This window comes from Falco naumanni, chromosome 1 (assembly GCF_017639655.2).
Source record: "Falco naumanni isolate bFalNau1 chromosome 1, bFalNau1.pat, whole genome shotgun sequence".
Lineage (NCBI taxonomy): Eukaryota > Metazoa > Chordata > Aves > Falconiformes > Falconidae > Falco > Falco naumanni.
In genome coordinates, this window is record NC_054054.1 from 24,677,948 (window position 1) to 24,690,560 (window position 12,613).

Here is a 12,613-nt window from a genome sequence, read left to right on the forward strand (position 1 = left end):
GTGTGCCAACTGGGGAGGGAACCCCCGGGTCTCAGCTCAGCTGCTGAAGCCGCCTATGTACTCTTGGCCTGGAGCAAACATCAGCTAAAGGGTGTTAATTTAAGTCTTGATGAAAGCTATTAAAGATAAAATGTTTTACCTGAAAATGTGCAATGGTTTACAAGCAGGCAGAGCATTATGGCTGCTCAGCTGACACACACCAATTCTTTAAGCCTTTGCAACTTGGTCATGCGTTTGTGGCCTCAGAGATGTGTGGGAAAATGCGTGTACTGGAAATTGTTGGTATGCCGCGATGGTTCAGCTGCCCCGCTTCTTTCAGAGATGCGTGTCTGCAAGGAGCCGACAGCTTTAACACGATCTCCTTGCTCTGCCCTCTTGTAGGTGGATCAAGTTTGAGGAGAAGGTAGAACAAGGTGGGGAGCGATGGAGCAAACCTCACGTGGCCACCTTGTCCCTGCACAGCTTGTTCGAGCTAAGGACATGTATAGAGAAAGGCTCAATAATGCTGGATATGGAGGCCTCTTCTCTCCCACAGGTGGTGGGTAAGTGAAGCTTCCTTGGCTCTTTCCATCAGCTCTTCCCTATCCATTTTTATTAACCCTGATGATGGTTTCATGGATGGTTTTAATGAGAAAGCACTGCTTTTTGAACAAAAGAGGAAAATAAAGAAAGAAATCCTCCAAGGAATAACAGGGGAAAATAGAAAGTGTGTGGAGAAGGACAACAGACAAGAGAAAAGAGTTCTTCTCAATTCAGGAAGAAGAGTAAAAAAGTCAGCGTCAGTGATAATTGGCCATAGAATCATTTAGGTTAGAGAAGACCTTTAAGATCATCAGGTCCAACCATTAATGCAGCTCTGCCAAGCCCACCGTGGTTCAGTAACCATGTCCCTAAGCACCGCATGTACATGTTTTTAAACATCCCCAGGGACAGTGACTCCACCACCTCCCCAGGCAGCCTGTTCCCATGCTTGACCACCCTTCCGTTGAATAAGTTTTTCCTAATATCCAATCTAAACCTTCCCTGGCGTGGCTTGAGGCTGTTTCCTCTTGTCCTGTCACCTGTTATGTGGGAGCAGAGACCGACCCCCCTGCCTACACCCCCCTCTTAGGTAGTTGTAGAGAGTGATAAGGTCCCTGAGCCCCCTCCTCTCCAGACTGAACCCCTGCAGCTCCCTCAGCCGCTCCTCACAGGACTGGTGCTCTAGGTCCTTCCTGAGCTTTTTGGTGATTGTATCGAATCATTTGGATCCCAAAGGAGATGTCCTCAGTTATATCCCGAGATATCACTGTGTGTGCAAGGAATAGTACACACTGACTTTGTGTTGGCTCTCAGAAACGTAAGCTGTAGAAGGCCACCTCCCTCAGGACCCAGCAGGTACCACGTTGGGCAGAAGGGCTGCAGGTTTTTGGCCATGCAGTCAGACCACAGACTACTTCTGGATGGGGTCCCAGGGTGGCTGCTGAAGGTGAGTGAGGCTCTCTGTAGGATGGGGTGCTCCCCTGCAGCAAGGAAGGGCGAAGAGCAGGCGCAGCATTAGCTGGTACTTCACTCTTCTGAGCAGGATGGCAGGATCTTTGCAGTCAAAGTAGCCGTGGCTTGGGGTGATGCTTGGTGACGTTGCCAAGAGCTATACCATGTTCCCGATGATGTGTGAGAAGATCGGCAAAAATAAATCTTAAAAGTGAGCCGTCCAGTGGAGGTACAGTTAAGCAAAACCACTGAGTTTGGAAGCCACAATGTGAAGCGGCATAGAAGAGCAAAATGAAATAAAACCCCCACAAAACCCAGTGCTTTGAATTATAATCTTAGGAGGAAGCAGGCTCAAAACTGTCCTGCCATGAAACTGTTAAATATCAGGTGTTGCACTAGTTTGTAATACTTGGAATTACGAAAGCTGCCTCTGATGTTCTCTGCAGAGTTTCGAGCTTTGTTTTGCAGGTGCATTTTTTTTGGCATTTATTTTCCTTTATTTTTGTGTCTGCGTATCCAAATGCACAACTTTGCAAAGTTTAAAAACAAAACTAAACCCAACAAACAAAAACCTCTGAAGTTTTATGCCGAAGCTGAACATGCTTCAGAAGATAGCAGCTGATGTCAGTGGTCCAAAACTTTAACCCTCGAACATTAAATTTCTTTTTGAAGTCATTTTGAGATGTCACCTTCAATGTTCTTCTTCAACACCCAAATTACATCTGACTCCTGGAAGTTTAAATTACAAATCGGTGGCTGCCGTTGCTGCAGCACTGGCCTGAGTGGGGTGGTTTTGCTGGTCTAGGTCCTTAATCAGATAGATGGGGGTGCCCAAAAAGCCTGCAGACTTGGTTTCCAGAGTTATTTAGTGATGGTCACTTGGTGGATGTCTGTTAATGACACACGGGAAGGAAGAGCTTAAAAGGCTCTCTGTTGATTTGTGTTGTATCAGAAACATGGAAGGGAAAAAACACTTGCCAGAGAAGGATGAACTTGATGAAGACAGACTGAAGGAAGTATTCCAAAAATCACTAAAAAAATAGGAGGAGCAAAAACTTGCAGAAAAACGGCGCTGTAGAAAAATAAACCTTTTGCCAAATGTTTAGTGTAACTGCACCTACGTGCATATAATGGTCCTTTTCTGAGTTGGGTGGAAGAACTAGGCTTTTTTCCCCTGTGATGTGAAGAGGCATTAATTCTTGGGCAGCATATAGAGGACGACTTTCTGACTCACCGAGTTAGCAAATGTGCTGCATGTTCTGCCTCCCCTTTCCCATAACTTTTATTATTAGCACAAATAAAAGTTACCACTAGACAAATAAGAGCTGCCACTTCCCCCCGGGGGACAGCATGTTAACTGAAGTAATCAAGGGAACAACTTAATGGGAGATTTAATGCACAATAGAGATTCTTAATAAATCTGGCTACTCCCCCGTCCCTTCTCCTCTGAGACAGGGGAGCAGGAAGGAGAGGATTGATGGAAAGTGAGCAGCCTTTGCAGTGGGATGGGAGCCTTTTTTCCTGCTGATTCAGATAAAGGCAAAGCCACATAATACGTCCTGTGACAATTGGAGCAAGTTCTGCCTTTTGTAGTTGCTGTCATTTTGCTTCAGTCTGGAGAGTGAGTGATTTAATTAGTTGCTCATCTCCAGGACTTTTTCATATCATTAGATTAGGTTTTACTCGGAGCCTGTGGGGTGAACTCGGGCCATGTTGGATCCGATAGAAGTTTTACTGTGTTATTTTTGGGAGCATACTGGAACTCGCAAAGTAGTTGTAGCTTCTTCACAAAAATACAGGGTCAGAGCAGATTCCCTTTCTGAACTGAGAACCACCTTACCCTGGTAGATGGCTTGCATCTGTAGGTGATTTGAAATAGTCTCAACAGCCTGTGTGAAAATAACAGAAGGGAGCCTCGTTACAATAGGTATGTGTCGGTGGCTGATGGTTTTTTGCTGGATGGAAACGCTTATGTCCCATTTCAAAAGAAATGTCTGTAAGAGATGCCCATCAAAAGTAAAATGACGAAATGTAGTGATTTTGAGGTGGGGAAGGAAAGCCTTCAAAAAGATAGGGTGAAAACGATCCTTATGCCCCGCTCTCCCTCGGTGCAGTTGAGTTTTGTGCCTTGTGATTAATGGTCCTCTCCTCTCCCTCACCCTTGCGTGCGACAGAAATGATCGTCGACAATCAGATCGAGACGGGGCTTTTGAAATCAGACCTGAAGGACAAAGTCACCTACACGCTGCTCAGGAAGCACCGGCACCAGACCAAGAAGTCCAACCTGCGCTCCCTGGCTGACATTGGAAAGACCGTCTCCAGTGCAAGTAGGATGTTTACCAACCCCGATAATGGTAATGCAGAGGCTAACTGGCTATAGCCTTCCCTTCTAAAGCAACCCACCCAACCTGCCCGCCAAAAACTAACTGCGTTGCCTTGACGATGCTTTTCTAACCCACAATTAGCGTAGCGAGACCCACGCTGATGACATGTCAGCGGTGGGCTCTGGAGGCTGCTTTGGCCGTGGCACGTCGCTCTAACCGTATCTTCACTGGACTGAGTGGGAGAGGAGGGGAGGTGGCAGGCAGGTGGCAGGCTGCAGGAGGCGCAGGGCAGAGCAGAGAAATGCTCTTGCAGCCTGCGTGTGGGAGGGGATGCAGGAACGACGGTAGGAAAGAGATTTGCAAAAAAAATCCAACCATGCCTGAACCTAAAAGGCCGATCATCTGAAATGCTTGGGCAGAGACGAAGCTTTCATGCGCGTTCGATTTCTGTAACAGATTGTGTTGATGGCACTCCTAGTCAAAATTTACGTGATAGTAACATCTAGCTTGCATTTTATTGCCATACAATCAGCGTCCAGTGTGGGTAAAGCTGATTTTCATCTTGCTTTATTCATCCTAAGATTGTTTTGTGGTGTATGTCGTGGATCTGTCCCTCTGAAAGTGGTGACGTAGCTAGTGCCGTGCTCGTAGTGGTGTCTATCCGTGTGCGTGTGCGCCTGGGTGCAGACAGCTATAGAGGCCTTGGCAATGTCTCTGTACTTACCTGTACATAGGTGTTTGCAGTCGTCTTACTAATGGTAATCAAAGAAGGGAAGTTTTCAGCCTATTGTCATCTCTTGGAGTTCTGTCAGCTGCCTCCTGTTGCCATCTGGAAATTTGTCTAAAAGTTGCCGTTTAAAAATTTCAGAAGTTTCACCCAGAAATGAAAGCAAGCAAAGAAATTATTTCCTTCTTGCTACGTTTAAGGCCTCTTAGCTTTCTGTGTTCTGCTTCCAAAACTCACCCTAACATTCCTCCCTAACCTATTCTCATACTTTATTAATAATTCCTACCTTTTAATCATCCTTTGATTTTGCAGCAGGGGTGTGTGTGCGTGTGCATGTGAAGAATATTTATTGCTCTTGATGATGCATCTTGTCCCATGCAAGTGCCTTGATAACGCAGTGACTAAGTGAATAACACAGAGGCGCAGTAACGTGAATCAAGGGGAAGTCCTGGGTGTGCAGCTTTTTGGTGAATATCCCTGCAGGAGTCCAGTGGAGCAAAGAGAGGGACTGTGCTTCGGAGAGCACTGTAAAGAAATTCCTGTTGTGGGGAAGGAGCTCAGTGTGGCCAGCTGAGATGGGCGATATGTGCTGAAAACAGGGGAGCCTCTTCCAGAGCACGCCTGCAGGGAGGGGAAAGGACCTTCTGAGCATCACCAAGCTTTGCTTTTGTTCTGTGAATTCCCACAAGGCTTGAGCTGATGCCTTGCACATTGGGTAACGTACACGTGTAGGAGTGCCTGAGGAGGGTCGGATCCCAGAGAGGCGGTGTTCAGGAGCTCTAGCTAAACTGGTACTCCTCAAGCCCCCCTGCTCTTTGCCCGTTAACTTCTGGCATAAAATCGGCAGGATTTTTGTCCTTACATCAGCCAGGCACTTCAGGCCCCTGCAGCATGCCTCAGTCATGTTGGGACTGGGCACCCAGCATGTGGTTGTTTTCAGTTGGGATTAAGAAATGATGCTCCCTGGGGCTTTACATTGTGTCCTTCCCGCTGGTTTGTATGGGAGGCGTCTGCTTTCTGTTAAAAGAAGGCAACGGCTGTTGCAGGTGAAATGCATAAGCACTGTCTGCAGTGGTGTCTGTAGGTACCAGTTACCACCTGAACCGTAGCCACGCTGTATGGGAGGCAAAACCGAAGACGGACACGTCTCCAGCACGTGTTGCTCGGGTGCTTTGGTCGCCTTGTGTGCGGTTTAGGGGATGCCCTTAGTTCTGGGCTTCAGCCCCAAGCCCCCTTTCCTGCAGGTAGACGCTGTGACACCGAGGGTCCTGGTCACACAGAGAGGCATGCCAGGCTGGGCTCCCCAGGCAGAGCTAACCACGCTCCTACCGCCTGGGAGGCGAGCGGCTGGGCTCCTGCCTGCGGGGAGTGCCGCTGTCTCTGGGCAGCGCCAGGCTTTTGTCCTACCTTACAGCCGAACAATTCACCAAGTTTAGTGTTTTGTTCTGAGTACCTGTCCTGGTGAGTTCCCAAGGCGCAGAAATATAAAGAAACCTTCAGGGCTGACTGTAGGGCATTGCTATGGTTAGTCCCTCCTTTTGGACACAGCAAGGGTCATAACCGAAGGGGTTAAAACGGGTTCTGTTAGCAGTGTACACCACCTTCCACCTCTGGTTTGCACCTTTTTTCCCCTGCACCATATGCTTGTAACAGCCGCCTCTTTTTTCCAGCAGCTGGTGAATGTCAAATTCTTCCTTTCTGCAGTTCAAGTCATTCCTTGAGGAGCCATCAAAACCTCAGGGTTTTATAGACAAATTAAAACTTACTTAAGGGGTTTGAAGGTAAATCCTGCTCAGTGTATTATTTAACCATATGTTGGTCGGTGTAGCTATTATTATTTATAGTTGTTATTATTTAACTGTACCTTAACTCCTCTAATACACATGCTCGGTGCGTTATTTAACTATACCTTGGATGGTATAGCTATTATTATTTATAGTTATTATTATTTAACTGTATCTTAACTATAGTACACACGCTGAGTGTATTGTTTAAGGCTACCTCGGACGGTGAGCCCTGTCTCTTCGCTGTGCAGCGCTAGGCTTGCAGGGCTGCTTAAAGAGAAAATAATAGTGTGCTTATCCTGGGAAGGCTGATGCTGACAAAGGGCGTTCATCTCCGTTCCCACTCAGGGCCCTGCTTGTTTTTCATGGCTAAGGGCATCCTTTACTCGGACCCTGGGTGACTTCATTCCTTTCTTATTTGGAGGCGGTGCGCAGGTCCTGTCTCATTTGGACTGAGTCTCAGGAGATGCTTTCCCGACTCTGTGCAGCCCACTGGCTGACCTTCAGCCACTCCTTTCATGTCGTTTTGCCTCTGTTTCCCCACCTGGGATGTTTTTGTGTTACGAGAATATATAACACATTATGTTCCGTGACACTTCAAGTGCTTTGAGATTTAAAGGAAGGAGAGACTTAGATGCAAAGGGAAATACTTCATGAAAAGTTGTTATATTATTTATTATTTACACTTTACTGAAAAGGTAACTCCAGAATGTATTTGATCGAGTTATACCATGCTCCTTGGAATTCAATGAGTGCCTCTCCTGTGCTTCTGAAGGCAGAATTTGTCCTTTAGACAGATAAAAATTTAATGAAGCCAGCAGGAGTGCAGCTGTCTCTCAACATGGTTAATGACAGTAATGAAAGTGCCACCAGCCCCCAAGCACTCATAAACTTCCCTAGAGTTTCTTTCCAGGTAGGTATTTCTGTTCAGTGCCTACCTTTCATTTCAGCGTCAGTGAAACTTCCATCCAATATTCATGCTGCCCCCAGGTTGATGGGAATGGCCGGCAGCCCCTCTGCGCATGGCTTACTCCTCCCCTCCGCACAAGAACCTTACAGGCTGATGTAGCTGGGAAGCAGCTTGGCTTTCTGCTCAACTGACATTTACTGCCGGTGTTGCATGGGGGAACTTCTCTAGTTTACCCATAAAAGGCACTGATGTAAATTACAAAGCACCCTGCTCGTGTAATGAGCACAGTTATTGTGCATTCATTAAGGGTTGTTAACGAGACCGTCTCTGTTGAAGCTGAACCAGACCCTGCCGTAGGTTGTGTGTAAAAAATATTATGCAACTTACTGGTTCTTGCTGGGCAATCACAATTGATTTAGAACCTACGATTTTGATAGGTGCCTAATCGTATTAAATTACTTTAAAAAACATTTATTTTGGCAGCACTTTAGCGTAATGTCATTATCATTAGCATGGATTCTGCCCATGATTTTCCTTTTTTTTTTTTTTTTTTTTTTTAAACCCCCCAGGACAGTTAGGCTTAAACCCCATATTACATAATGACAAATTTCTTCAAAGGTATTTGTTAGTTCTGAAATCTGGAAATATCCCCTGGGCCCTGGTTCTCGGAGATACTGAGGTGCCTGTGTCTCACTTGTTTTGGAGCACTTAGGTAACTAGGTCTTAGGGTCTCTAAAATTTTCTATGCCTTTCTTAGTAGCTTCATGATAAGCTTGTATCAACTCCTGTTCTGGTATTACATTTAATCATAATTAAAAATTCTGAATGTGTCTCAAGATATTCTTCATGCATAAAGCAGGAAAAAAGGTAAACAAGCAGAAGTCGCTAGGACCTTGCCTGTGAATGTGAGTGCATTTTCAATTTGTTGTGTGTTGCTGGGGATTTCTCTGCAAAGCACCCCGGGCTGTGGCTATATTCCGTGTTCTTACTTCCACCTTCTGAGGCGACTGAGCCCTCTGTGTTTTTTATGAAATTCAGAAACGGTGCTTTACCTCCTGCCCTGCCGCTGCTGGGGCTGATCCTGGAGTGTCTCCAGCTGCTCCTTCTGCCCTCGCAGACCTCGGCAGGGATCTGTGGCTCTGTGGTCCCCAGTAGCACGTCATCCCCCAACCCCTTCTTCCATTTCACCGCTCTTTTTGCAGCTAAGACTCAGTAGCCAGCGGACGGGCAGCAACATGCAACTTTTGAGTGGCTAAGGTGTGCGCTGAATTACTTTTATTCATCACCACATCACAGAGATTGATATTTGGATCATGCTTGTGGGAGAATGATTTCTCAGAAACCTTTTTGCTCTTGGGAAAGCCAGATGGGCAAAAGACGGTAGTTCCTTACATGACATCGGATGGAGGAGGAACAATTAAAGCACTCCTTTGCTGTCTGTTCAGTGGGAAAAAAGATGATTATCAAAAAGCTGAACAGGCAAAGCTGCACTGAGTAATTACTCGAAGTTACCTTACAAAGGCACCGCCCCTTTTGTTTCTTTTATTTGTAGGAGGTTGAGCTGTTCGAAGTGTTCAGCAAGGACATTTCGCTTTTACATTTCAATTGGAACTCCTGCAGGGTTTTTTGACAGGTTTGGGTTTTTTGGGGTTTTTTTGCGCACCTTGGTTTGTTGACCAGCTTTCTAAGAGTTCTTTGTGTCCTTTCCTGGCACAGGGTACCACACCTGCCGTGAAGCCCTGCACTAAATAACGTATGCGCTAGCAGCTCTCCGGCAGCCCTTGCCCAGCTGGCACACCTTCGGGTGGTAACGCAGGTCTGCCGTGGGGTGGCCACTGTATAAAACGGGAACCGCGGCCACCGTTCCTCACGCAGGTGCCTGAGGACTGCCTGCTCAGTGTTCACCAGTGCTCTGGGGGTGACATTTGCTGTGCCCTGTTGATGTTTTTGTTTAAAAGCTTCCTGCCTGCCAGCGTTTTGTATAATTTAACGCCTGTGAGAGCCTGTGGCGAAAGCGTTGAAGAGAATTGGTCGAATCATACTAAAACCAAGCTGGCAGAGGCTGTAGAAAACCGTGATGTGTTTGAAGTGTGAGTGTTCAACCACCGTAAGTAATGGCATGCTCCCCATCACCAGGCGGGTGGTGGCTGTGCTGCCCAAACACCTCATGAACAATATTTGTTTTTGCTGTGCTGACAGTGTTGTTGGGAAACATTTGAGTTGCCCCAACACCCTGGCTGTCTGCAACGCGTTGGCTGATGTGCTGAGAGAAGGAAGGCTAGCAGGAGATGAAAACTTCCCTCCTCTAAAGTTTTTATTCTATGTTAAGAGTTCAGCTTTATTCAGTTCAGCATTTTTCATCCAAGCTGCATCCCCAGTCCCTTTAGAGAGTTGAATGATGGCATCAGCTGAGTAATACCAGCACAGGAGGAGAGATGTTTAAGTCTGAAATGAGATATTTTTCCAAGGAATACTTGGTAAAAACACCACCAATGTGTTTAGCTGTTTGCATTATTTGAAGCATTGCAGACTGAGGTACATGCTTCCAAGCCCAAATTGCTGTGCATGGTACATGCATGGTCAGGGTGCTCAGAGTGGGCTCCTACAGGGACGTGACCTGTTTTTTTTTTTTTCAAAAGCACTGTGTGTCTGCTGTTCTTACTGCCCACACCGCAGCTTGGGACCGCTCAGCATGATTAACGCTGCGGCTGCCTTAGGTGCTTGAAATCCGCTTCGAAGGTGTCTGAATGTGAGACACCAGGAGGGGCAGATTGGCTCCAGACCTGCCAACTGAATGCTGAAAAGTGGAGCTATGGAGGAGGTATCATGCTCCTGATGGATGCTGGAGGAGGATATGGAGGAGGATAATGCTGAGTGGGCTTACCACTCTGGTCACTGAACTCTGTAGAAAGATGCACTTGTGTGTAACGGCGACTGTTCCAACGCTCTCTGTCTCCTACCTGGCTTGCTTGTGCAATTGTGTGAGCATTTCTTTCTTGCATTTTGTTGTTTTTTTCTTTCTTTGACTTTTCAACTTTGCTCTTTTCCTCCTCTTTGCTGCTGCTACTGTCTCCTGCTTGCGCCACACAAGCACGCAGCCCACTCGAGAGCTCCGTGCCCTGTCTAGCAACCCGCACGTTGGATGATGAAATCCGAGTGCAGCGCAGCCCCAGCGTGGGATGGCTCAGTAAGTCCCGGGCAGGGATGTGGGCGGGCGGGGGGCGGCGAGAGGCAGAGGAAGGGGAACTCGCACCAAGCGGGTCTCCTAACGCTTGCTGCTGCGTTAACAGTGGGAAGGTTGCAGGTGCGTTCCTTGCGGAACGGCTGCTGCTCTGGCTGTCCATGTTATCCCCACTGTCCCCTCCTGCTGCTCTCTTTCACTCTGTTTTGCTTCTTTTTTGTCATCTGGGATGAAACAGGTAGGTCAGCCTGCACTCCCCGTCAGGCAGTGGGCTCCCTCCAAAGCCACCGAGTGACATTTCTTCCATCTATTGAAGCATCCTTTGACTCTGAAAAGCACTTCATGAATTTTGCCACTAATGCAGTATTATAAATGTAACGAGCTTAAATATTTTAATTTATTTATAAATTAAATAAAAAAACACAGCTAGCATGTCCTGTCAGCTTTCTGTCTTGGTGATGGACTTTTCTCAGGTCTCGCTTCTCTCTGATTATCCTTTGTAAAACATCACTCATCTGATGGCAACTACTACCCGTGACATCTACGTGTTTACTACACTGATGTCTGATTACTGCACTAACAGCACAGAGGTGTTCTTTATGGGCCATAGCAATCTACAGGAATCTGAATTTCAGGATATTCCTGGTGAAAGATGACTATTGAGCCTTTTAGTAGGGTGCTGGGAGGGGTTTGGATTGCCCACCTTACTTCTTGCACCAGTACTTGGCTGAGCACAGCCAAGGAGAGGCTTGCATCACCTTTGCCAGAGAGACAGTCATGTAGATTAGTCACAGAATCGTTTAGGTTGGAAAAGACCTTTATGATCATCAAGTCCAACTGCTAACCCAGCACTGCTCAGCCCACCACTAAACCATGTCCCCAAGCACCACACTTGGGCATTTTTTAAACACCTCCAGGGATGGTGATGCCACCACTTCCCCAGGAAGCCTGTTCAATTAGGCCTGAATCAGGGAATTATCCTCGGTTAGCAAACTGTGTAAGGGTGAACATCACGTGCCAAAGTCTTTGGCTGAGGTCTCGGCAGCAGAAACTTTTTACTCCCCTAGTTTGCTCAGGGCTCGGAGAGCCTGTGGGCTGAGAGGCTTGTTGCTTACTTCTGCTCCATTATTTCCTCGTGATTCAGAGAAGCTGCTCACCTGAGGACTCCCAGATTTTTAAGGTTGGGTTTTTCCTCTCCCCAGCCCCCCAGGTCTCTGCTTCCGAAGCAGTATTGCTAGGCTCACCCCAGAGACTGAGGTGGCTTTGTGTCACTGTAACCCTCAGATGGCTAAGTCTGCTCCAGAGGGTTGCTCTTATGAGCAGGCTTGTTAGACAAACACAAAACCCAAGAATATTGGACGTGTCCTTCCTGGCTTTGGGACTTCAACGGTGGACAGCCGTTAGGAACCTGTATCAGAAGAGGTTTAGGGTGTACAGATTTGGGCTGCAGTATCCACAAAACCAAATGGCTTTTGAGCCAACGTTGCACATGTTGCATCTTGCACTTCTAGCAGTGTTTTTCTGTGAGTGACTTTGCTTGGCAGTCAGGATAAGTTCAGGGATTTGGGGAAAACTTCTAAACATGGACTGGGATACTGTCAAGTTGCTTAGGTCAGCAAAGCTGGTAAAAGATGAAGCTTGTGGTTTCCAGTTGGTGTTCTAGAGATCGTCCGAGTCAGTACTGAGTGGGACTAGTCTGAACTTGAGGACCTTGTTAGGGCATCTTCAAAAGATGATATGTACAGACACCAGACTTCAGGGGAGAGTAGTCATGCTATGTGTTCAAGAGGTTTTGGCTGTCAGCTTTAAGTGTACAGTTTCTTGCAAGGAGATGGAGATAGGAATCACCTTAGTCTGTGAGAGCCCTGTTTAAATTGGCGTTATGAGATGCTTTCTACCTGTGAAGAACAAAAAGTACGTTGTAAAGTTTGGTGCTCAGATCTCTGAATGCAAGGCCAGTCTGATGACGGAAAAAGGAGTGAATAAGGTCTGTGCATTGTGCCAAGAAGCTGGAGCTATGACTGACATGCTCACAGCTTTTTGTGGGATAATGCTCAGAAATGAGCACGGGGGTGGCTTGCATGCTTCCCAGGGTCAGGTCTTCCTTCCTGGGCAGGAGGGGACATGCCTCATCCAAAGTGCTTTAACTGTGACAGAAGGAGTGTCCTGAGAGCCTTCTGCCCGGAGGTTCATGCTTCTTGTCATACAGGGTTT

At 47.0% G+C, this 12,613-nt stretch overlaps 1 protein-coding gene across 7 annotated transcripts in view; it reads left to right on the top strand.

The window, feature by feature from the left end:
• The window catches only part of SLC4A4 (solute carrier family 4 member 4), a 235,793-nt gene that overhangs the window by 146,168 nt on the left and 77,012 nt on the right, over window positions 1-12,613 (top strand). For 4 of the 7 annotated variants that reach the window (XM_040586303.1, XM_040586294.1, XM_040586313.1 and 1 more), the window contains 3 exons: window positions 382-542; window positions 3,648-3,827; window positions 10,310-10,405. In XM_040586303.1, the coding sequence (XP_040442237.1) occupies window positions 382-542; window positions 3,648-3,827; window positions 10,310-10,405 (437 nt within the window). The remainder of the gene's footprint in view (window positions 1-381; window positions 543-3,647; window positions 3,828-10,309; window positions 10,406-12,613) is intronic. The other 3 variants (XM_040586276.1, XM_040586285.1, XM_040586321.1) reach the window with 3 other exon arrangements.